This window comes from Microtus pennsylvanicus, chromosome 12 (assembly GCF_037038515.1).
Source record: "Microtus pennsylvanicus isolate mMicPen1 chromosome 12, mMicPen1.hap1, whole genome shotgun sequence".
In the NCBI taxonomy this organism is placed as follows: domain Eukaryota; kingdom Metazoa; phylum Chordata; class Mammalia; order Rodentia; family Cricetidae; genus Microtus; species Microtus pennsylvanicus.
The window spans coordinates 61,097,836-61,123,425 of record NC_134590.1 but is presented as its reverse complement, the minus strand read 5'-3'; the positions used below and the strand labels follow the sequence as shown (position 1 = coordinate 61,123,425).

Sequence of the window (25,590 nt, the reverse complement as noted above, 5' to 3'; positions counted from 1 at the left end):
TAATTATAACCATGTACGCTAGTAAAAGGGATTTAAAACTTAGTGGTTATTTACAGAACTTTGTACACAATGCTTCTGATTGGCTATAGACAACTAAGGTGGAAGAATGTGGTAACCAAAGACGAAGAGATAACTGTTATTTCATGTAATCCCTCTTGGTGAGGCTTCTTAAAACTCTCAAAGCACTTTAGAGCAGTGGTTCTCAACCTGTGGGTTGTTCAACCCCCAAAGGGATGCCCCTTTCACAGGGATCGCCTAAAACCATTGGAAAACACAGACAATTTGCATTATGGTTCATAACAGTATCAAAATTACAGTTATGAAGTAGAAAAATAATTTTATGCTTGGGGGTCACCCCAACATGAGAAAGTATCTTAAAGGGTCACAGCATGAGGAAGGTTGAGAGCCACTGCTCTATGGCATGTGAGGGCTGTGACTACCAATTTTTTGGAGAAGATTTTTGAGGATATGTGACTTATTCAGGTCACTTGATAAGCAGGAAAAGCAGAAACTGTTATGGGGCAAGGGCCACAGGTGGGAGGAGCCTGCCAGGCTTGGACCTGTTCCCTGAATAGGCTCCAGCACGTCCGTGTGCCTTGGGGGGGGGGGTATGGAGGTCAGAGGGCAACTGGCAGGAGTCATTTTCCTCCATCCAGGATGTGGGATCTAACTCAGGTCATCAGGCTTGAGGGTATTGTCTTCACCTGCGGAGCCATCTTGCTGGGCCATAAACTTATTTTTAATTATTGATTTCTTTTCCTTTCCTTTTGTAGAAACTTCCTGTTATTATTATTATTATAATTATTATATCGTTTACTATTTTTAGCTACATGAACTCATATTCCAAAAGTAATTCATTCAACAACATTAGTATTTTTTACTGGTAATTTGTTTCTCCAAAATATAAGCTGGATGGAAATCAGTGGTCCACTGTTTTCTGGCTTAAATGTTCTGCTTTAGACTTGTCTTGAGCCTGTGGCACTCTGTGGCACTTCCATTCCATCGTCACACGTTGTATCTTGGGGAGCATTTTAGGATTGTGGGGGAGGAGTGTGCACCTAGACGCAGGCAGGAGAATGGCGGAGGCTGTAGGGGCTGCATGACTCCTCCTGTGCAGTGTCCAGCTCTGACCTGGACTGCATGTCCCATGGGCTTCCTGGAGGGACGGAGTCCTTTGGGTGCCAGTTTCAGAAGAAGTGTTCTCACTGATGGGTCAGTACTTTGAGCAATGGCGTTTCTGTGGACTTCCCCTCCAATCCAGTTCACCCAATGACAGTTTGGTACATACTTTAGAGAAGAGTCTGCTGGCCATGAGTGTTTAGCATCGTGTGGCCATCAGTCTGGTCATTTGCAGAACTGGATGATGTCTGTGTCAACCCATGACAGTTCAGGGCTTGGCTAAGACATTCTAGGACATTTTTATGAGGGGTTTTGAAAGATAGGTCCCTGTCTGTAGCCCAGGAAGACTTGGGATTCATTGTCTATAACAGGCTGGACTGGAATTTGTAATCCTCCTGCCTCTGCTTCCCAGTGCTGGGCTCACAGACACACTCCAACATGCCTTTCTTAGGGTGTTTAGTGAAAATTGAGTTTGTCTGTCAGTAAACTCAGTTCAGTTTGCCTTGGGCTAGCTTTCGGCAAGCTCACTAATCTTGACAGACTGACTTTGTGGAGAGTTTGCCTCTTGTGAGGTAAGGATGCAATGGGAAGGAGACCGTATGGGGCAGAGGGGATCCCAGATGAAGGCACAGACCCAAGAGTGAGCCAGATGTACCCAGAACTGTGTAGTAGATATAAGCGGGTAGATGCTGGGGCTTGGGTGGGCAATGTTCAGAGGCGGCCACAGTGCTTGGCAGGCTGATGGGCAGGAGCTGTGAGTTTATCAGGAGAAACATGATGTCTGTCCTCGTTTGCTTTCTGTTGTAGTGGGGAAAGGGTTTCTCTGGCTTATGTGTCCTGATCATTGAGGGGAGAAAAAGAACATAAATCCCAGCATAGTGTGTGAGTTATACCAGTTAGAATCCTTTCCCATGTCGTAAACTGCTATAGTGCCCTGGCTTTTGCCTTTTTGTGGCTTGTAATGTTGGATATCGCCTTCTGCCTGTTGTGGCGTGTAACGTTGGATACTGCTTTCTGCCTGTTGCTATCAATACCTGTTGCTGTGATAAAATGAGCATGTTGTTTTGAGGGAATAATCTGGAAGACTGGAATCTTCAGCTGGAAAGCCATTGGATGCTCAGAGCTGATGGGGCCTTTCTTGTGGGAGGTTGGCAGGTGGTGAAGAGTTAGGTGGGCAGTGGAGGCTCTGGCTGTTTCAGAGAGAAGAAGGGGCCAATCGAGAGATAATTTGATGAAGGATCTATGTATGGTTGTAATGCTCATAAATAAGCAGCATCCAGGTGACTTCAACTTTCCCAGTGATGGACTGGAACCTGGAATTGAAGCCAAATGAAAGCCCATTCTTCTCCATGTTGTTCTCTAGTAGGATATTTTACCACAACAACAGAAGCAAAGTTCATTACTACTTAAGACTACTTAAATAAGAATTCTGATCCTTTGGGACATCCTAATATGCCAGCTTTCTGCAGTTACTATCTCTTGCTGTTTTTCAAGTAAATTAAAATTAAAGCATTTGAAGATGGCATATAGCTTATGTTTTCTTCTTTTTTTCCTCTCTCCCTCTCCTTCCTCCCTCCCTTCCTTTTCAAACAGGCTCTCACTATGTAGCCCTGGCTATCCTAGAACTCAAACTCACAGAAATCTGAAGCCAGGCGGTGGTATCGCACACCTTTAATCCCAACACTCAGGAGGCAGAGGCACGAGGATCTCTGTGAGTTTGAGGCCAGCCTGGTCTACATGAACTAGTTCCAGGATAGGCTTCAAAGCTACACAGAAACCCTATCTTGAGAAAAAAAAAACCTTACAGAATTGTGCCTGTCTCTGCATCCCCAGTGCTGGGATCAAAAGTATGTGCCACCACACCCAGCTTCTTCCTTTCCTTTATTTATTACTTGCTTCCTAATGCCAGCCAAGGGTCAGCTTTGTAACATAGATGCTGCTCTCAGAAGCCAAGGGAATGTCCATTTGTTCTCAAATTGCCTCCAAGTAAACATGCCTGCAGCCCACTGTGGGCAGGCTGTGCGAACTGCAGACTTCTGCCGGATCGATATGCTTCAGCAGCCAGTGCAAGTTCTCCTGGGAGTTCTTGGGTGTGCTCCTGAGCTTGCCATGTGAGGGTGGGGACTTCTCAAGCCCAGTGAGCACACACGTAATGTACAGCAAAGTTGGAATGTATTCCAGTGCCTCACATCAGGGAAACTACAGTAAACCAAAGCAGACATAAGCGTAATAGAGCCAGCTCCTTGAAGAGCTGGGCTTTCTGGACAGCTCTTGGATTTGTTTCTCACTGAGGTGTGCAACTCTTTAACTAGCTGTGCTTGGTTTGCTGCGAGTGCTGAGAGGTTTGGGTGGGCAGGCACTTCTCTGGAAAGGGATTCCCCATGTGTGTTGGTGCTGGCTGCTGCCTGTGCCAGTTCTGTGATGATCTGTTTTTGCTTCTGCTCCTCACAACACCACTGGGTCAACAGGGTTCTGTGATCTGGATGAGAATGTCCCCCATAGGCTCGTTTTTTAGGGTTTCTGTTGCTGTGAAGAGACACTATGACCATAACAACTCTTATAAAGGGGAATATTTAACTGGGGCTTATGTATAGCTCAGAGGTTTAGTCCATTATTGTCATGGCAGCCTTAGTGTGATGGTTCAGTTCCTCCCTCCCCCACCCTTCTCTGCTCAACATCAGGATGGTGAATACTGAGGGGCTCACATCTACCACTAATTCTAGCGCCAAAGTCCCATGCCCTCTTCTGCCCTCTGCAGGCACTGACATTCATGACACACAAAGGTACATGTATGTTCACACACACACACATAATTGAAAATGAAATAATTTGGACTCCTAACAGTGGGAATAACTACCTCTGACTCTTTCACTGGCTTTCGGGACCCTACTCCTCATACTAGGTCACCTTGCCCAGTTTTAATACTTGGGGAGGTGCTTAGTCTTACTGCAACTCAATATGCCATGTTTTGTTGATATCCAACATGGCCCTTTCCTAAACAGAAGCAGAGGGGAAATGGACTGCCGAATGGGAACAGAGTGGTGCTGGGGGGAAGGCACTGGGAGGACAGGAGGGAGGGGAAACTGTAGCCAGGATATAAAATAAACAAATAAAAATTTTATTTTAAAAAAGACAGAAAAAACATAGCCAAAAAGTGCTAAGTTTTATATTAAAAACATAAGCTATGCAGACACATGTAAGAAAGGCAACTTTGTGTTAGCACTTTAGGTGAGAAGCCACCTGCCTTTGTGTTTCTTAATGAGAAACACTCAAGAAATCTAGAAAGAGGTCAGAGCCACCATATTCTTCCACTCATCAGTGCTGATGGGGTTTGTCAGCTCAGTGACTCCTAGCCACACTGCGTTGTGTGGAAGTGCATCTAAGCATCGTCCCTTCTGAAAAGATACTCTATTATTATTGTTTGTGTGTGAATTGTGGTAAATGTGCCACAGAATGCTTGGGTGGTCAGAGGGCAAGTCCTCTCCTTCCTCTGGGGCTTCCGGCATCATACTTGGCTTTTGAGGTTTGCACAGTGTACTGGTTAGGGTTTTTGTTGTTGTCTTGTTTGTTATTTATTTATTTAGGTTAACTTGACATAAGTTGTGGTCATCTGGGAAAGGGAACCTCAATTGAGAAAATGCCTCCATAAGATCAGATTGTAGGCAAGCCTTTAAGCCTTTTTCCTGATTGATGATTGATGTTGAAGATTTCCAACCCTCTGCAGATGGTGCCACCCCTGGACAGGTGGCCCTGGGAAGTTTAAGGAAGCAAACTGAGCAAGCCATGAGGAACAAGCCAGTAATTAGCATTCCTCCATGGCCTCTGCATCAGTTCCTGTCTCTAGGTTCCTGCTCTGTCCTCTCTTCATGATGAACTGTAGGCTTCAAACGAAATAAGCTCTGTTCTCCCTAAGCTGCTTTTGGCGATGGTGTTTATCGTGCAACAGGAAGCAAACCAAGGCACCTTCCAAGTGTGCTTACGTGCTGGACCATCTCACTGGCCAGAATTCTTCCTTTGATGGTTGTTTAGATTTTTCCAGAAATGTTTGTTGAACTTCTTAGCTCGTTTTATTTCTCATTGGCTCATAGGATCTTCCTGTTGCGTTTCTAGAGGTGGGACAGTGAGATCTAAAGTGTGTCTCTGACGGCTGTGACCTCGATGGCTTGTCTGCATCTGTTCACAAACCCCACCCAGTACACACCGGCCTTTCTCACCTCCTTCCTACTAACACTCCTTGAAGGGAGGTCTGACCTGTTTGCACACCAACATCAGTTTGTCTCAGCTCTTTGAGACAGTCCGGGGTGTGAGCAGTTGGTTTGACCACGCTCAGAGGAAGGTGGAGTCCCTGCCTTCTCATGCGTGAAGCAGCTGCAGTATTCCAGGCTGAATGTCTAGCTTCACCCAATGCCAAGCACAGCATGTCAGGACCCTTCTTAGGTCAGTCCCCTAGGGAGGACAGGAAGACTTTGGGTGAGCCAGCATGGGCCCTGGGACAGCTCTGAAGTAATCCCCTCCAGTGAGTGCTAGCTGCCTACAAAGGTGGCCCTTTAGCTTGTAGGTAGATGGCAGGATGGTGACCACCCAGGGAGCAAGGTAGGGGTAGGAGGGATTGGAGGTGTTTCTGCAGGGAACTGGCCTAAGTGGCTGGGTAATAGTATTCTGCTAGCCAAACTGGGAATCAATCCTCTCTCCAGCTGCAGGAGGAGGAGGTAGGGTGGGTGTGCAGTAGCCATTAGTCACTCACAAAGGATTTTTTGGACTAAGAGTTAGTGGAAAGTGACGGAGTCACATTCTGGAGGGTTTACCTAAGAATAAAAACAAAGCCCATGATGTCAGTGGAGCGGTGTCCGAGCTGGAGGGAGCTTGCCACTTCCTGATTGTTCACAGAACATAGATAGTGTGAATCAGCTTTGCACAGAGGAGGGGCAATGTTAGAAAAGGTCTTTAACAGATGCCAGGGTGTCTGGAAACCCAACTAGGGCAGGAGCAAGTCTGGTTCTGAGCAGCATGCTTTAGATTCTGGGCCTTGCTCTCTGCGTCCGCATAGCGTGAGGCGACTCAGTAGCATTCCTGCAGGGCTCCCGTCCAGGCTGACCGCTGGGACCTGTGAACAGCCAAGCTGGAGTGCATTGCCAGGCAGGGAGCATGGTTCCTGGACAACCAGAACTCTTTCCGTCTGTCTTTTTATCTTGGTAGAAGGACCAACAAGAGTGAGGATCAGCAGTGTCCCATGGATGTGCAGAGAAGGGGCTGGCGTGGATTAGTGGCTGGGAAAGTTAGGGAAGAGAGGATCTGGGGTGCATCGTGCAGGCTGGTAGGATCTGGTTTGGGCTAAGGAACTCCTAGCTCTTCGATGGTCTAAAGTTGTGGTGCGGATAGTGGAACAGCCAGAGCTCGTAGGGAATTCTGATGGGATGGTTTAAGTAAAGAACAGACGCTGCCTCCAGAGAGTGGCAGGTGGGGGGTGGTTCAGGACCCGCACTGCTTTCGCCCCATTGCCCAACCTGAGAGGAGCCCTGGGAATGGGCACACACTTCCTCTGTGTTTGGTGCTGTCTGTGGGGGCACTCAGCCATGGAGTGTCTGGCAGGCATTATGAGGGTGAAGAGGAATACATAGATCCTGTCTCAGCTGGAGAGGGCAAGTGTCAGTCAGCCAAGATGGATTTGGGGGCAGGCTTCTGATGGCTTACTGTGTGCCAGTAGTAGTCAGGTGAAATGTGCCCTGGTGAAGGTGGGACTCCCTTCAGGTACTGGTGGAAGCTGAGTGATCTGTGACCAGCCAGGGTGAGGCTGGGGGATGGACATGAGGAGGAAAAGTGGTGCAGGTCCTGGTGACCTTGAACTTATCTCTAGAGGAGATACTGGATCGCTTTCAGCAGCCATCCTAATCCAGCATGGTTTTCCTTTCGCCCTCAGCCTCCTGACAGCGGGCCTCCGCCATTACCAACGTCCTCTCTGCCAGAGGGTTACTATGAGGAAGCCGTGCCGTTGAGTCCTGGAAAAGCTCCAGAGTACATCACCTCAAGTGAGTGGCAGCCACCCGCCAGGGTGGTCCCTTCATTCACAGGAGTGGAGGCACTGGGCGTGGAGGAGACAGGGTTAAACATCACCACAGAAATGTGGGCGCGATAGATCTGGGACCTAAGGAAGGCAATGAATATAGCTTGTGGTTAGTCAGGCTCAGAGGTGCCTTGTGCCACAGAGCCAGGTGTGGGCAGACAAGGTTCCCTGAGGTTGGGAGAGAAGTGGTTCTGTGGCACATTCCTTTGTGCCCCACCCTGGCCTCTTTTGGTCCTCACAAAGCACAGCCCTGCAGTCCGAGGTTTCTCCCAGGCTGCCTGTTGGGTGCAGGCTCTTCTTTTGTGATGAGTCGAGCAGGTTTTACTGGACAATTTTTGTTGAAGTCATGGTCCTCAGGCTCCTGATGCCGACCTCAGTAGTCTTCCTTTTAAACCCAGATGCACACTGGCACCTTCTCTAACACCCCTGGAATTCAGGTGTCATTACTAATGCTGTCCTCTCCTCTGAGTGTCAGATACTAGTGCCCTCTCAGCAGGGTGCTGGGTGGAGCATCTCAGTGTGTGCTCAGGGAACAGATGGATTATGTAGGAAAAAGAGTGGTTACTGATTGGGGTTGTGAGGTCTCCAGAGCATTAATAGGCCATGCCGTGTTTTCTCCCCTCTTCTGTCTTCCTGTGAAATCATGTGACCTTACCTGAAGCCTCTGCTGCATAGAAACTTGGCACTTTTCTCTTCCTTTCTTCTTTGGTGATAAGTTTCAGGAAAGCAGCATGTACTGAGATGCCGGAAGGTGACGGTGCTGGGGGCTCAGGAAGGGAAAGCAGCCAGCGCAAGAGCAGCCTGGGTGCCGCCTGAGGACAAGTGCCTTTCCAGGTTCCCATCCAGCCCAGACCCCTGCCCTGCACTGTGTACGCCATGACCACTGGGCGCTCCTGGAAACCAGAGGGTTGCTCTGATCTGCAGGGTGGTTACTTTAGACTCCGGCACCTGGAAGTTTACAGGCTGTAGTTTCTCCTTTATTTAAAAATGTGCCTGGTACAGGGTGTGGTGACCTACACACCTTTAATCCCAGCATGCAGGAGGCAGAGGCAGGTGGATCTCTGTGAGTTCAAGGCCAGTCTGTTCTACAGTGAGTTCCAAGACAGCCAGGGAGATTACAGAGAAACCCTGTCTCAAAAACAAAACAAAACAACAGCAACCAACCAACCAATTAATAAATAAATAGAAAATAAAAAAATTTGACAGAATGTATTCAAGTGATTCTGAGCATCCACTGTGATGACACTAGGTTTATTGGCAGACATGAAAGGGAAGTTTTTCCTGTCTTGGACTTCTTTCTTCTATGAGGGCATTTCCCAGCCTTCCCCACCTCCCTGCCTTCCACATCTTGGATGCTACAGACAAAGTGTTCTTTTGCCTGGAGGCCTGTGGAGTTTTGCCCTGAGAAGCTGCACGTAGCCTGTGCTGTAGGGAAGCCCTTCCTAGGTTGCTGTGACAAAACACTTGTGCTGCCTGTACCAGAAGACAGTGCAACAGCAGAGCCCGCAAACCAGGGGAAGCCGCAGTGACCAGAGTCATCCTGTGTCCCTTTGAGCAAGTGTCTCACCTCAGTGTTACCAGTGACTTGTGATGTGGCCTCAGCAGGGAGGCACAGGGGCTGCACTTTTCCTGTAAAGTAGGGACTGGGAGGCAGGTGGCTGAGCCTGTGTCCCCTGCGATTCCATTAGAGAAGGAGTGTTACGAAGGCCTTACCGAGGTTCTTGAGGGAGTGACCCCATACATGCCATAGCAGGGGAACAGTCCTGGGGAAGTCTACTGGGCCAGTCTGGTGGGCTGGTCATCAGGAAGAAGAAGCCCTACTCGCCTCCTCCTGTGCTGCCCCAGGTTGAGCGAGTGAGCTCAGCCGGTTTTCACTCAGAGCTGACTTACCTATCTGCTAGTACCCACTGTCTGTTCTCTGCATGTTTGCTGAGCTCTGGTGCTCTAGGAATTGAGGTGAACCCTGAGAACCCCATGCTCTCCAACACGTGTGAGAATGATTCTTCTTGACTAGAAGCCTGGCCTTGTCCACTGCTGGTCTTGATTGGCCCATGCAAGACTGTGTGCCTCCACCTCCTCTTGATTCTGCTTCAAGCTGTGACACCCTATGTTCCTACGCTCATCTCTAAAACTCCTTTCGTTGTTATATACTTACTATTGGAAAGAGTATAAAAAGGTCGACGGAGGGTACTTGCCCTCCAATCTGATGACCTGAGTTTGATCCCCAGGACCCACATGGCGGAAAGAGAGAATGAACTCCCCAATTCAGACCTCCACATGTGTACCATGGCATATGGGTCTCCACAATAAATAAGCAGAATAATTGCTTAAAACTTTTTAAATGTCCATGTTCACCCAACACTCCACCCTAAAGCAATTGTCTTTGTGAGGCTCATAGGGTGGGTTGCAGCACAGACTAACAGTCCTGCCCACCGCCACCCGCCCCGTGCTGCTCAAGGGCTTCCACACCATTGCCAACACCAAGTAGCCACATGCTCTGGAAACTGTGCTGTTTCCCAGGGTGCATTTGCTTCTGGCACTTTCCTCAGACTTCTGGCTGACTACCAGGAGCTTCTCCAGGGGCTGGGTGACAATCTTGTTCTCCCAATGTCTGATATATCTGACTCTTAGTTCCCTGTATCTGACAGCATGGGCCTCTCTAGACGGTATTCTCTCCTCCATCATACTGGGGACAGAGACCGTGTTCTGTCTCTGCCCTGCCGTGCAATGCCCACACAGTCGTAGGCTTTGGGCCATTGAACTGTATGTAAAAATGGGTGGGTGTTCAAGGCTTAATTCCTTAATTTTAATAAAAATGAAGATTGATATGTTCCTTTACATGGCCACCATGTAAAGAGCGGGTGTTGGGCAGATGCAGACATTGGGAGCTGGTGTGTAGGAGGGGAGAGATGAAAGAGAAAGGCTGCTGCTCTGAGGGTAGCAGGGGGAGCTGGCCTGTTTATCACTCTGTGCCTGGTGTGTACAAACTGAAACCCTCCTTTCTGTATCCTTGGCACTTCTCAGAGCATGTGGTCTCGCATCCTTTTTATAGTCCCGTCCCTACACTCGGGCCTGCTACCACTCCCCAGGTGATGTGTATGTGTGCCACTTCCACTCCAGCCTACCTCAGGCCTGAGTGTGCGACTGTCCCTCTGACGGATCTACATGTGCGCTTGAACCTCTGACTGTGCACCTAGCTGTCACATGCGAGAAGATGGTCTCACTTCCCCAGGCTCACAGCCTGACCTGGACGGCTGACTGTGTGCACCGTGAGGAGTCTGCTAGGCTGTGTGCGGTGTCACAAGGGTCTCGTGGTTATGTTGGTGTTATGTCGGGTGTTACATTGGCCTGTTCAGGCTGCTGCCACAGATCACCCTCGGTCCCCGGAGGGTGGGATGCTGAAATTCTTAGTTTATCGTACAGGTGATCTAGCTCAGATCCTTCTGGCTGTGTCCTCAGTCCTGTCTTGATAGTGTCCCTCTTTCTGTCTTTCTCTCTTCTCCCTTCCCTCTTTCCCTTGCCCTCCTCTCTCACCACTCCCATGGGATTAGGACTCCACATGTATGGTCGTAGCCACATTGGTAATAGATTTTATCTTAAGTATAACCCCAAAACCCCATCTCCATATGCAGCCATGTTAGCCTGCAGACCTCAGCACACGAGTACCAGAGAATCACCCTTGAGCCCATGATGTGGCCTTTGATATCAAGGAGTGTTCTCTGGGAGAAGCTTTGAGCTCCATACTAGTACATGAGCACATGTTATGTCAGCAGAGAGAGAGGAGATGGGGGAGGCTTGTGGTCTATGCAGAGAGCCCAAGGGAAGAGAGAGCAGGAGGTGTGTGGAGAAACTGTAATCTGAGCTGATGTGTCCTTGTGTGAAGGGCATGCTGTCAGAAAGATGGGACAAATCCCACCCCAGCTCCAAGGTGACCCTCTGGTGGATCCTGAGTGTTCTGGTCTTTGGGTAGAAGTGTCAGCAGGCAGACTTGGGGCATATTTAATACAGGCCAGATAAAGAGTAGAGACCCTATATGGACAAGGTTCCCGAGTGGCCACCCGAGGCAGAGTATAGCTAATGCTGCCATCAGCATGACATCATCCTGTCTATGTGAAAGTCTAGAGATTTTAAAAATAAATCTCCATGTTTAGTGATTGCATTTGAAGCATTTTCTTGAGTTTCCACTATCTGGGTCTTGGAGTTTTCATTCTCAGGGAGAAAATTCGTCTCACTGGAGTTCACAGGCGTTGGAAATGTGTCCACGTGAGGTGAGTTGTGAGGTCTGCTCCTCACCTCTGCCCTTTTCTCCTATAGATTATGACTCTGATGCCATGAGCAGTTCCTATGAGTCGTATGATGAAGAGGAAGAAGACGGAAAAGGGAAGAAAACCAGGCACCAGTGGCCTTCGGAGGAGGCCTCTATGGACCTGGTTAAAGATGCCAAGATCTGCGCCTTCCTGCTGCGCAAGAAACGGTTTGGCCAGTGGACCAAGCTACTCTGTGTTATCAAGGACACCAAGCTGCTGGTGAGGAGCCCAGCGGGGCTGTGCCATTGACAGTACTTCCTGAAGTACAGGATGGCAGCTGGTGCATGCAGATGCTACCACAGGGGAGGCAAGCACCAGGGGCAGGGCCCAGCCCAGCCAGGCTGGCACCTCTGCAGGGAGGGCTCATGGTTGCCCCACACCCAAGTCCTTCCCATCCCGCTGGGCCTGTGGCTTGTGTCAGTGGAAATGAGCAGTGTTGAGACTTGCCAGAAGCTGCAAGATAGACTTTCTCATTTGTAGTGAGTCAGTAAATTCCTCCCAGCCAGGTCACAGCAGAGGCCTGGAGCCTGTGGAGGCGCCTAGGGGAAGGCAGAGGGAAAGGACATTCTTTTGGAAAGCCTGCTTTCCAAAAGAAGTTTTTTCTTTTGTTTTGTTTTTGAGGCAAACAGGAAGGTGGAGTAAGTCCAGAAGCAGGGTGGGGAAGGCACAGAACTCTGGCCACACGTGCTGTCCCCTAGGGATCTCCAAGAAAGAGCAGCCTTGGAGACTGCGTTCCTGCAACCCCCCCCCCCCTTCCTTTAGAAACCATGACTGGTCACTAGGTCAGGGGCTTTACTGCACAGTTTTTGCCTTTTGTCTTCAAATTAATCTCAGGAAGCAATTGCTCAAAAGTGAGTCATTAAAGCAGAAAATCTGAGTTTCTGTTTCCGCACATTTAGTGGAGCAGATAACACTGTAACAGAGACCATGGTGAATTATGGGTGTCTTACTTGCGTAGGCTCTGAGGGCAGGGTATGTGCTTCATGTTTTTGCTCAGCTTTTTAAAACAAAGTGCATATTTTTTCCACATGTGTGGCCTGAATTTCTTCCAAACATAGGATATGCCAAAAATGATGCCATCGGGGATTTTAAAGCATGAAAATATTAACACAGCCCTTATTTATAATCTGATGCAATAGCTGCAAGATGGTGACATGCTATATAAAACATTTTCAAATGAATTCAGCTCTCATGTGAAAGAGAAGTTGCATTCCCCATGTAGGCGGCCTCAGGGCTGATGCAGGGTCAGCGTTTTGGGGCCCAGGTTCCAGGTCCCTGTCCCACACCCATTTGCTGTCTTCCTCCTCCCCTGCTTTTTTCTGCAATTTGACCTCCTCTGAGATCCTCTCTCTGCCCCATGATGATAATAACTTCTACAGCTTAATTGTCGAAGAAATAAATAGAAAATGAGGACACCATGCGAGATAAAATGCAAGATGAAACTTGGCTTTTTATTTGATTTTGGCTTTGTTTTGATAGAGTCTTGCTATGTAGTTCAGGTCAACCTCAAACTCATTATGTAGCCCTGGCTAGCCTTGAGCTCTCAGTCCTCCCTCTTCCATTTCCTGAACGATGAGATAGATTATAGGCAAGCACTCCCACACTTGACTTAAAGTTGTTGTTGGTGGTGGTGGTGGTGGTGGTAGTGGTGTGTGTGTGTGTGTGTGTTATTTTCCTTCATAAATAAACCATGACTTTACTATTCAGGTGAGAGAAAGCTCGCTTTTTCTTCCTTGAGCATCCTGCCTGGCCTCCTGTGACCATCCTGTCCCAAGAACCTCTGCTACCAACCTTATTGACTCCATCTCTAGGCCTTTATTTCCATGCCCAGACAAATTTGCACCCAACCAGGCAGTTGCCCAAGCACTCATTCCATAGCTGATGGATAGCCCTGGGAGAGCTGCCTCCATTGAGGGGACTCTGAGACCAAGTCACCCTTCTTCTCCAGGGCCTGCCAGTATCTAGTGCTGAGAGAGTCAAGGTCAGCCTCTCAGGGCACACCCAGTATGGCCTTCTAGTTCCAGGGCCTGTGGACTCCCCATGCAATTCACTTGAACCGAGTCTTGCCTGTTCACCCTTCCTCAGGCTCTTAGTGGCAGCCCTGGAAGAGTCTTGTCTGGAGGAAGCCTGGGCTTGCCTCTTCCAGGATCTCTAGACAGTTCTAGAGTAACAGGTGGTTGTGAGCCAACTGATGTTGGGAACCAAGCTTAGGTTCTCAACAAGGGCAGTGTGAGTTCTTCAGGGCTGAGCCATGACTCCAGCTCTAAGCATCTTCATCATTGCAGTAGCTGCCCATAGTAGGTCTCTGCAGTTGCAACAGATCTAATAGTCTTTTTATATATATCTCATATTCACATAAAAATAAGTGTGATTTTATGAAGATGTTTTAATATATAGAACATGGGCCAGATCAATGTCTTCTCAGTAATGGCCTAGATGCTTCATAGACCTCAGCTGAATGAACACACACCTGTGTGTGCCAGATGCAGGAGGAGTGGGTAGGCAGCAGATTGTCCATGTCACACCTGCCAGCTGGCTGCTGCGTCATCCTTCTGTCCCATTGCCTCCTGAACCCTGGCCAGCACTGCAGGTTTGGTTGTGCTGACTTTCATCATTATTTCTGGTAGCATGTCTTCATTGCATTAATTGGTCTGTTGTTTTCTCTGCAGTGCTATAAAAGTTCCAAGGACCAGCAGCCCCAGATGGAGCTGCCGCTTCAAGGCTGCAGCATCACCTATATTCCTAGAGACAGCAAGAAGAAGAAGCATGAGCTGAAAATCACCCAGCAAGGCACCGACCCACTGGTCCTTGCCGTCCAGAGCAAGGAGCAGGCTGAGCAGTGGCTGAAGGTAGGCCAGCTGCCATGAAACCGAGCCCCTTTTACTTCCAGACCTCTTCATGGGCTCTTGTTCATTTGATAGATAATTAGTTAAAAACACAGATAGATTCACCTGGGAGTTTTGCCTTTTTAAAAAAAAATTAAATTACATTTTAATCTTGTTCACAGACACGAACACACACAGGGTGAGTGCGCACACACACACACGCACACACACAGGGTGAGTGTGCACACACACACACGCACACACACAGGGTGAGTGCGCACACACACACGCACACACACAGGGTGAGTGTGCACACACACACACATGCACACACACAGGGTGAGTGCGCACACACACACACGAACACACACAGGGTGAGTGCGCACACACACACACGAACACACACAGGGTGAGTGCGCACACACACACATGCACACACACAGGGTGAGTGCGCACACACACACATGCACACACACAGGGTGAGTGCGCGCACACACACATGCACACACACAGGGTGAGTGCGCGCACACACACGCACACACAGGGTGAGTGCGCGCACACACACGCACACACAGGGTGAGTGCGCGCACACACGCACGCGCACACACAGGGTGAGTGCGCGCACACACGCACGCGCACACACAGGGTGAGTGCGCGCACACACGCACGCGCACACACAGGGTGAGTGCGCGCACACACGCACGCGCACACACAGGGTGAGTGCGCGCACACACGCACGCGCACACACAGGGTGAGTGCGCGCACACACGCACGCGCACACACAGGGTGAGTGCGCGCACACACGCACGCGCACACACAGGGTGAGTGCGCGCACACACGCACGCGCACACACAGGGTGAGTGCGCGCACACACGCACGCGCACACACAGGGTGAGTGCGCGCACACACGCACGCGCACACACAGGGTGAGTGCGCGCACACACGCACGCGCACACACAGGGTGAGTGCGCGCACACACGCACGCGCACACACAGGGTGAGTGCGCGCACACACGCACGCGCACACACAGGGTGAGTGCGCGCACACACGCACGCGCACACACAGGGTGAGTGCGCGCACACACGCACGCGCACACACAGGGTGAGTGCGCGCACACACGCACGCGCACACACAGGGTGAGTGCGCGCACACACGCACGCGCACACACAGGGTGAGTGCGCACACACACAGGGTGAGTGCGCACACACACACATGCACACACACAGGGTGAGTGCGCACACACACACACGCACACACACAGGGTGAGTGTGCACACACACACATGCACACACACGTGGCATAGCGTGCATACGGAGAGCAGAGGACAACTTGTGAAAGCTGGATTTTTGTTCTGCCCATGTGGGTCTCCGGGATTAAACCTAAGTTGTCAGGATTTGTAGTAAATGTCTTTACCCAATAAGCCATCTTTGTGTTTGAAGTTTTGGTTGTGAGTCTCAGCCTTTAACACCAGAGCTATTCCTTGTTTTGATTTTTGATAGTTAACTCATTGGTAGAATCTCACTCTCCTGACTCCCACCTGCAGGAGGCTGTCCATCATCTGTCCTGCTGCTGTTGTTTTTAGTATTGCTTTGATTCATCTGCCATTCCCAGAAATGACATTTAAATGAGGGACCTTCTTACTTTGTACTCTCTGGCTTCTTTCGGTCCCTCATTATCTTTTGGTCTGACTTATTTCTTGGTCTTGTCCAGTTTACTTTCCTTGTTTCTGATCTGTCTGGTCCCTCTGCTGCTGCGTTATGATTTTGGTCTCAGAACCTGTCTTATTCTGCTCAGGCTGCCCTGCTGAAATGCCCCAGGTAGGGCGGCCTGAAACAGCAGCAGTTTATTCCTGGGCTTTGGAGGCTCGAAAGTGTAAGTCAAGGTGGCTGTGGCTTTGGCCTCTGATGAGACCTTCTTTCTGTCCTCAAGAGAGAGGCCACCTGCAGCCTCTTTTGGGCTGTACTGATGGCACTAACCCAGCCCATGAGGGCTCTGCCCCACAGCTTCATGGCAGTTTAAATGCTGTGCCTCCTACCATGGCTGTGTTGTGTTGGAGCTTAGGGCATTGTCCATAGTTTTAAGCCCTGGGATTTCTACCTGTTTCTTTTTCAATTTGGAAAGTCTCTTTTATAGTTTTAAATTTCTCTTAAAACGCTGGTCTGGTTTTTACTTCTGAAGGAGAGGGACATGGTAGCTCGTACCCTGGCCTTGCAGGAACTTGGAACTTGTTCTCTTGTCTATTGTATCTGTTCTATGCCCATACTGGTCATGGTATTTGTGAAGAGAATATCTTGAAATAATACTTACAGCAGCAATATTGGGAACTTCTCATATAACCATAAACCACCCCTTTAAAGCAAATACAATTCCGTGATCCCTTTGAGTTTCCACGTTCCATGGCCCTGGGCAGTGATTCTGTAAGGGCAGCTGCTCCTCGTACCATTAGGAAGTAGCTGGGCATGTCTGTCTTCCCAAGGTTTTAGTTCATCATGGCATGTGGTGAGGACAGGGTTGGAAGGAGGTGACATGTGCTTGGACATCTATGACCATGGTTCCTCTGACATGCACTATAAAGACCCCTTTCCCTCACTGCTGTGACAAACCCTGACAAATGCGACTTAAGGAAGGAAGGGCTTGCCTCAGCTCACAGCTGACATTGTTGTTCATCTTGGTGGTATAGCAGAGATGGCTGCTGGTGCTCAGTTCACTTTTCCCTTTTTATTTGGCCAGAGGCCTCCAGCCCATGGGATGGTACCACCCACATTTAGAGTGAGTCTTCTCTCTTCATTAATCCGTCTGGAAACATCTCCAAACACATGCCCACAGTTGTGTCTCAGGTGACTCTAAAACCTGGCAATTGACAATGAAGATGAACACACACCATATCTGGGGAACCACGAACCTCGATTCTTTTTTTTTTAAAGATTTATTTATTTATTATTCATTCGTTCAGTCAGTCAGTCAAGTATCCTGCCTGTAGGCCAGAAGAGGGCACCAGATCTCATTATAGGTGGTTGTGAGCCACCATGTGGTTGCTGGGAATTGAACTCAGGACCTCTGGAAGAGCAGTCAGTGCTTTTAACCGCTGAGCCATCTTTCCAGCCCGAACCTCTATTCCCCATGGTTCCTAGGAGCACACAGATTCCAGACCCATGAAGATGCTTGGTTGGCTGCCCAGAGAATCACACAGAGGTGGCCTGTTTCCCTCTGTCAGCAGTGACTGTGGCTTTCCTGAAATTTGTGACACCCAGGCGGTTGGGGAGAGTTTTTTTTTCTATGTTCCCCTCCTGCAAGCCTCAGGCTCAGGAATCTCTCCTGGGGGTTTGTGTAGCCTCCAGACTGAGAGCTTCACCATGTTGCTGGAGCTTCGGAGCCTTCCGGGTTTACAGAGGGTTCTCCATCTCATTGACTCATGCTGCCTCTGTGTGCGTGCGTGCGTGAGTGTGTGTGCGCGCGTGTGTGCATGTGTGCGTGTGTGTGCGTGTGCGTGTGTGTAGTGTGAGCAATGTATGAGACATGTGCATTTGAAAGCCAGAGGACAAGCTCAGATGACATTCCTCAGGTACCATCCATCTTGGTTTTCTGAGACAGGACCTCCCACTTGCATGGCCTAGAACTCACAGAGAAGGTTAGACTGGCTGATCAGCGAACCTCGGGGAACCATCTCAATGTCCCCACAGCGCTGCTGTGACAAGCACACAAGGCTGCACCCAGCTTCTTTATCTGGGTCCTCAGACTTACTATCCCAGACACTCAGGGTCTCCGAATCTCCTGCCACTATTGGTGGTTTGATTTGACAATGGAGAAGTTGGGTCTCAGGCCACATGCTGTCCTGTTCTGCAGGGATCCATCCAGGTGCCTGACGTTGGGTTTTCTGGTTTGACCGGGTGACTGACATCTCACCCTTGTCTTTTTTTCCTTTTCCCGTGGTCTTAGCCTGTCTGTTTACTGAAGGAGCAAGGGCAGTTGTGGAGTGAGAAGCTTCTGGTTCTCTGAGTTTCTTTCCCGGCTGTCATGGCTGGTGCTCACTGTTCCCTATGGAAAGCTTGGTAGGACCATCCTGAACTGTGGACGGTCCTTACTCACCCTCGACCCTGCAGCCTTAGACACTCAGCCCGCTGAGCTCCTTTCTGAGTGCAGCACATGAAGTCACTCTGAGTCCTCGAGGAGCTGGCAGAGAAGTGAAACAGTGCTTCCAAGATGCTGATGGAGCGGGATAACCTTGACTTCTCCTTCCCTGCGCGTGAGCTGCTTCCAAGCCGAGGCGCTTAACTAATTATAGCGTGAGAGCTCCACTCATGAATGGAAGCTAATTGCAGGAATTTTAATTTTAGTGCATTTCTTACATGCGAAGTAAATAATACAAGGCAGATAATCGTTTTCGGAAAAGTTTGAATTGATTACTCTACTTAACATTTGTGCTATTATTTCTGCAGTACCAGAGCCTAAGAAGTCCTCAAAATGGACGTCAAAATGACTGTGGAGCACTCAGCTCCAATGGGGTGTCTGGATCACCCCCTCAAAGTTGGGGAACATTGTGGAAGAGAGGGGGTGGGAAGTGGAAGATCTAGAGGGGGGTGGAGGGGCTCACAAGGCCCTGCTTCTCCGTGAGGATTTCTAGGTGAGGTCTGCCAGTGGGGAGGGTGTGATGCCATGCTGGTTTTCTGAGGCTCTCTAAGCAGTTGATGGCTACCTGGGGCAGAAGGGATGCCTTCTCCAGCGGTACCACTGATACCGTTGATACCACCGATACCATGACAGTACCTGTGTAAGTTACTGTGCATCTTTCTGTGGCTAACCCTGATTATGTTCATTAGGACACAAGAAAAAAAGATATGGAAGGAGAGGGGCTAGTTAGGAAGAGAAGGGACGTCGGATAGGAGAAGAGAGGGCAACAGGTGACTATGGTAAAAATCTATTACATATAAATAGTAATATATGCCAATAAAACAATGAAAGTCAAGCAACAAAGGGGTTTCCGTCATAGGATTTTAATTGTCCAGCCTAGCAGATCCTAAGATAGTCTAGTTTCTTCCAGATCCAACATTAGATCAGCTCCTTATCAGAACCATTATTATTATTGTTATTATTATTTGTGTGTGTGTGGTGTGTGTGGTGTGCATGCTGAAGGTCAAAGGACTACAGTAACTTCTCGTCCACTGTGGGATCCTGGGATTGAATCTGGCTGTCAGGTTTATGCTCTAGGTGCCTTTACCTATCGGCTGAGCCACAGGTGATAGAGGTTTTAAAAACAAGATTCTGAATAATTCAGATTTGTTGGGAGCCTAAAGATCTTTTCTTTTCTTTTCTTTCTTTCTTTCTTTCTTCTTCTTTTTTTTAAATTTTTTTGTATTTTAAATGCTGCCCTGTGCGGATAGGATTGAGACATCCCTCCCCTGCTTAACTCTCTCTTCTCTGGGAACTTCTGTTTTGTGCCTAGAACCATGATCTCCTGGTTCTCCCACCTGAGAAGGGGACAAAGGGAAACAGTGGCGTATACGCCTGGCCTCTTCATTCATTCTTAGATATGAGTCTCCATCTTGTGTCATTTCCCTTTGCGCCAAAGAACTTGGTGTTTTGTTTTAATGTGGGAAGGGCTGGAAGGATAACGCAGTGGTTAAAACACATACTGCTCTCGCAGAAGACCCAAGTTCAGTTGAAGCACCAGGTGACTCACAGCTGCCTGTAACTCCAGCTCCAGGGGGATCTGACACATCTGGCCTCCATGGCCATCTGCACTCATGTGCATATAAACACACATAGGCACACACAAAGGAATTTTTTTTAATTAAATCAAAAATGTTTGAAAGCTCATTTCCTACAGTGCAGGCCTTCTGAAAATGGATTTCCAGGTAGTGTGAAAGCCACTATCTTCCCAAGAAACCAACCCTGTCCACAGCCATTGCTCCCATGTTTGATGTCACTGCCTCTGGGGTCTCTAAAGTTGCTTTGTTCTTGGACTTCCAGCAGGTGACCCTCCCTGCGGTATTGTGCAGAGAGTCAGCCTTCCTGGTCTTTGTCATTTGTCCAAAGGTTGCTGTCCTTCATTAGCTTTGAAGCAGCTGGGTCATTGTCCTATCCACGGATGTCTGCCCTGTCTCCCCTCCTTTGGCAGCTCCATTATATGCATTCTCTCATTGGGTACTACCACAGACTTGGGGTTCCCTGTGCTGCAGCAGCTCCTCACCCCTGTGGCCCTCCAGCTGTGTGCTCCTCATGGTCTGTCCACACTGTTTTGGAAGCTTCTGGCCCACTGTGTCCTAATGCACGCGTCAACATGGATGCTAGCTTCCATTCCAGCACTTTCCCATCTTTCTCTATATATCACGTCTGTCTGAAGTCCCATCTGTCTGTGCGCCACCCTCCACTTCATGGGCTGCTTCAGCATTTCTGTCATAGCTATTTTAGTGTCTGCTCGTTCCAGCACTGGGGCCATCTCTGGGATTGCTTCTGAAGAGGAGTCTGTATAGGCTTTGGAGTGAGTGGAAGGACACCGCAGAGACTGCCCTCTGCCATTTCCCCAGAGTTGCATGGAGTCCTGTGAGTCTCTTGGGCTCAGTAGAGTTGGGGCCACGTTGCTTTGCTTTGTGCTGCTCTTGCCTTCAGAATGAGTGCTGGGTGTTCACAGGGGGCATGGCTGGGGACTAGAGAACTGGCAAGGGGACTGAGGTCTCTCGTATGCTGTGGACAAGTGGCCAGCTTTCTGGAGCAGCCTGTGGATCTCTTTAAGTCTAGCCTGCCAGACCTAAAGCCTGTCTGCTTCAAGCTCAGCCTCAGCTTGTGACTTTGGAAGCTGGAACCGTCCTGGTGAACACTCGCTGTGCATCTGGAGTTCCTTGGCAAAGCAGGCACCTTGCACTGAATGAAGCTGCTTTGTTAGTATGTGCCTCCTCCCTGCCTGCCTTTTGGACCCTCCTCACCCTATCAGGGAAGATGGGAAGGGTGAGAACTGGCTCCTGCAGGCCCTGGGCAGTTGAGTTTGGTTGGGTTACCCTGCTCTCTGCCAGCCAGGAGGGCAGCTGCGGGGAGCCTCTTTTCTCCAAGACCCCTTCATCTTTAGGGTTTCCTTCACTGTGCCTTCTTGGTAGCCCTATGCTCAGATGGCTTTGAAAAGTGCTATGACTGTGTTTTTGGTTTTGGGTTTTTTGGTTTCTCTAGTTTGTTCTGTGTTGTCAGGGTGAGGATGGTGGTTTTATGTGCTGTTCTGTGTGGTAAAGTTGAAATACCTTGTGCCTTCTTCATTGTCTCAGTTCTTTCAGTTATGTAATAAATAAACTTTTCAATCAGCTCATTTTTTTCTCCAATAAGTCTTATTTTCAACTTTATTTGCTTATTATTTTAATTTTTAAATTCTTTTGTTTTTTAAGACTATGTCTTGGCAAGTAACCCTGACTGGCCCAGTATTACCTTCACTGACCCAAGACATTGCAAAGGTCCCAAGAGCACAACTTAGGGTCCCAGGCTCCTACCTGGGCATTGAGTCTGTGCCTCACATGTTCTAAGGACATTCTCCTACTGAGTGACCCCTCTGTCACTGTGAGTCCCTATGGAAACGGTTTTCCACTCTCTACTAGGAATTGTTTTATAACCAAAGACAAGTATCTCATCACCCAAAACTACTGTTATCAAAGCTTGTTCTGAAACATTTAGAAATAGGTTTAATATAACAGTTGGAAAGTCCTTGCTTTTACAAAGTCTGATAAACACAAGGCAGCATTTGACCAGCACAGGATATTGCTCACTCTTCTGCAGAAAGCATCACCAGAGCCATGTATCCTATCTGCCTGTTACATCCATCATCCACAGTGCTTGCCAGAGCCTGAGTGTGTGTGTGTGTGTGCCTATCCAATACATAAATGTACATGCATGTAGAGAATGCAGACAGGAGCCTCTGTGCAGAGGTCAAACACAAGACAAGAGCCAGCATTCCCAGAAGCAGCATGATCAGGTTTCCATAAAAATGTGCAGAGGTTGTGCTTCTGGGGTGGAGGGCTTGAGTTAAAAGCAAACAAAATCACCACAGAGTATTTTGTTGTGTGGAGGAGCTGTGATTTTCCAATTCGTATCCCGTTCTCTTAAGTACACGGTGAACTTCTCATACTGCCTTTTGCATAGACACATGCTAAGAAGTCTCTAAGTACCCTGAGTGGCAGCATAGACACATGCTAAGAAGTCTCTAAGTACCCTGAGTGGCAGAGCCTCATTTGTCATTTTGGAGGGGACCCCACAGGTGCCTTTTGAAGATGCTGAGGACAGTGAATGAAACGGCTGGACTTCTCTCACTGGTGGGGACCCTGTGGGAACAAGAGCCACCGTGCTCACCTTCTCTCAGGTGCTTTCTCTGTGGTCTGGACAGGTTGGTCTGGAGCTAGGGGAAGACAGCGTCTCACAGTGCCAAGGCGCCTTCTGTGCTCTTGGCCTGCCCCAGGTGGATGTCACGTGCCCATCCCAGCACTGTGCGTCACATGGCTCTGCTCCACAAGGGACCTGAGTTCTAGCTGGGAGAGAAGGGAGTCACTGGCACTCCGAGTGCTTCGAGTGTGTGAGGTGGACTCCTGGGAGCTTGGGAAGACGTTGTCATGAACCAGCATTGATAGCCAGGTGTCATCGTCTTCCTTAGGAGGGCTCGGCCTGTCTGGAAGAAAGAGGTTAAAGTGTACATATGCCAGCTGGTTTTTCTTTTCCTGTGCTTTTCTATTTTGACACTGGGGCAAAGGACTAGTGGACTTTACCACATGGTTTTCGCTTTAGTGACAGTCTCTATTCTGTTCATGTTTTTCCTTGGTTCAGTTAAAAAAATATAGAAAAATCTCAAGTTTCATTTTTCCTTATTTGCATATTTTTCCTTCTAATAAGACCTTCAAAGTTTTTTTGCTGCTAGGTATAGTGGCACATAACCCTTAATCCCAATTTAGGAGACGGAGGCAGGCAGATTTCTGTGAGTTCAAGGCCAACCTGGTCTGCATAATGAGCTCCAGGACAGCTAGGGTTATGGGGGAGTATTTCAGTCCATTTTCTGCTACTGTGACAAAATGTCTGGGTGAAACACTTTGAAGGAGTGCAAGCTCGGTGTTTCAGTCCATTGTTAGTTGGCTCCATTGCATTCAGGCTTATGGCAGGGTCAACAGTCATGGCAAGAGCCGATGGTAGAGGAAGCTGCTTACTTTGGGACAGTTAGGAAGAGAGTAGTGGGTGGAGGTGAGGGGCACACTATCCCCTTCAAGTCAGTGACCTAACAATTTCCTCCTACTGGCCTCTGTCACATATGGCCTCTGGATACATTTAAGACAGCCTATAGCAGGGGGCTGGAGCAGGAGGCCTAGACGAGAGAGGAGGCTGCCTTCTGGGGGATGAGCTGTACGGAGTCAAGAGAATGCACATCTCCTCCAGGGGACAGCACACACGGAGTCACACGGGCCCGCAGGCACGTTGAGAGTTCCACAGACAGAATCACATAGAACATAGGCAGGCAAAGCAAACACAGAGTCAGATTGGCACACTTGCACAAACAGACAGGCAGACACACAAACACATGGAGAGGCATCCAGACAGACACACATGTGTGCACAGACAGGCACACACACACACACACACACACACACACACACACACACACGGAGAGGCATCCAGACAGATACACACATGTGCACAGACAGGCAGACACACACACACACACACACACACACACACACACACACACACACAGAGAGAGGCATCCAGACAGACACACATGTGTGCGCAGACAGGCAGATACACACACACACACACACATGGAGAGACATCCAGACAGACACACACATGTGCACAGACAGGCAGACACACACACACACACACACACGGAGAGGCATCCAGGCAGACACACATGCGCACACAGATAGGCAGATGCATGTGCAAACACGGCACTTTCCTCCACTAGGACTGGTAAGAATAGGTGAAACATGCTACCACATGCTTCTCCTGTGGGCAGAGAAAAACAAAGAGAAAAGAAGACAATAGGGCTTTGCCAGGCCATGCCTTAGTAGCCTCTGGGGTGCAGGCTTAGGTGAGAATGAAGAACTCATCAATTTCAGGGTTGTTTGGATAATTGCAGCCAATTTCCTTAGTTAACGCTACAATTACAAGCTGAGGTTACTGGAGTCACTGCCACTCCGCAGCCTCGCTGTCACCCTGCAGCCTCGCTGTCACTGCAGCCTCGCTGTCACCCGCAGCCTCGCTGTCACCCCGCAGCCTCGCTGTCACCCCGCAGCCTCGCTGTCACCCCGCAGCCTCGCTGTCACCCGCAGCCTCGCTCTCACCGCAGACTTGCTGTCACTGCAGCCTCGCTGTCACCCCGCAGCCTCGCTGTCACTGCAGCCTCGCTGTCACCCCGCAGCCTCGCTGTCACCCCGCAGCCTCGCTGTCACCCCGCAGCCTCGCTGTCACCCCGCAGCCTCGCTGTCACCCCGCAGCCTCGCTGTCACCTGTGCTGTCACCGCAGCCTCGCTGTCACCCCGCAGCCTCGCTGTCACCCCGCAGCCTCGCTGTCACCCACAGCCTCGCTGTCACCGCAGCCTCGCTGTCACCCCGCAGCCTCACTGTCACTGCAGACTCGCTGTCACTGCAGACTCGCTGTCACCCCGCAGCCTCGCTGTCACTGCAGCCTCGCTGTCACTGCAGACTCGCTGTCACCCCGCAGCCTCGCTGTCACCCGCAGCCTCGCTGTCACCCCGCAGCCTCACTGTCACTGCAGACTCGCTGTCACTGCAGACTCGCTGTCACCGCAGCCTCGCTGTCACCTGTGCTGTCACTGCAGCCTCGCTGTCACTGCAGCCTTGCTGTCACCGCAGCCTCGCTGTCCCCTGTGCTGTCACTGCAGCCTCGCTGTCACCCGCAGCCTCGCTGTCACCCGCAGCCTCGCTGTCACCCGCAGCCTCGCTGTCACCCCGCAGCCTCGCTGTCACTGCAGCCTCGCTGTCACCCCGCAGCCTCGCTGTCACCCCGCAGCCTCACTGTCACTGCAGCCTCGCTGTCACTGCAGACTCGCTGTCACCCCGCAGCCTCGCTGTCACCGCAGCCTCGCTGTCACTGCAGCCTCGCTGTCACCCCGCAGCCTCGCTGTCACTGCAGCCTCGCTGTCACCCCGCAGCCTCGCTGTCACCCCGCAGCCTCGCTGTCACCCCGCAGCCTCGCTGTCACCTGTGCTGTCACCCTGCAGCCTTGCTGTCACCCCGCAGCCTTGCTGTCACCCACAGCCTCGCTGTCACCCCGCAGCCTCGCTGTCACCCCGCAGCCTCGCTGT

General features: G+C 49.8%; 1 protein-coding gene across 2 annotated transcripts in view; it reads left to right on the top strand.

The window, feature by feature from the left end:
• The window catches only part of Afap1 (actin filament associated protein 1), a 117,668-nt gene that overhangs the window by 45,437 nt on the left and 46,641 nt on the right, over nucleotides 1-25,590 (top strand). For both annotated transcript variants that reach the window (XM_075943777.1, XM_075943778.1), the window contains exons 4-6: nucleotides 7,037-7,145; nucleotides 11,495-11,706; nucleotides 14,157-14,336. In XM_075943777.1, coding sequence (XP_075799892.1) covers nucleotides 7,037-7,145; nucleotides 11,495-11,706; nucleotides 14,157-14,336 — 501 coding nt within the window. The remainder of the gene's footprint in view (nucleotides 1-7,036; nucleotides 7,146-11,494; nucleotides 11,707-14,156; nucleotides 14,337-25,590) is intronic.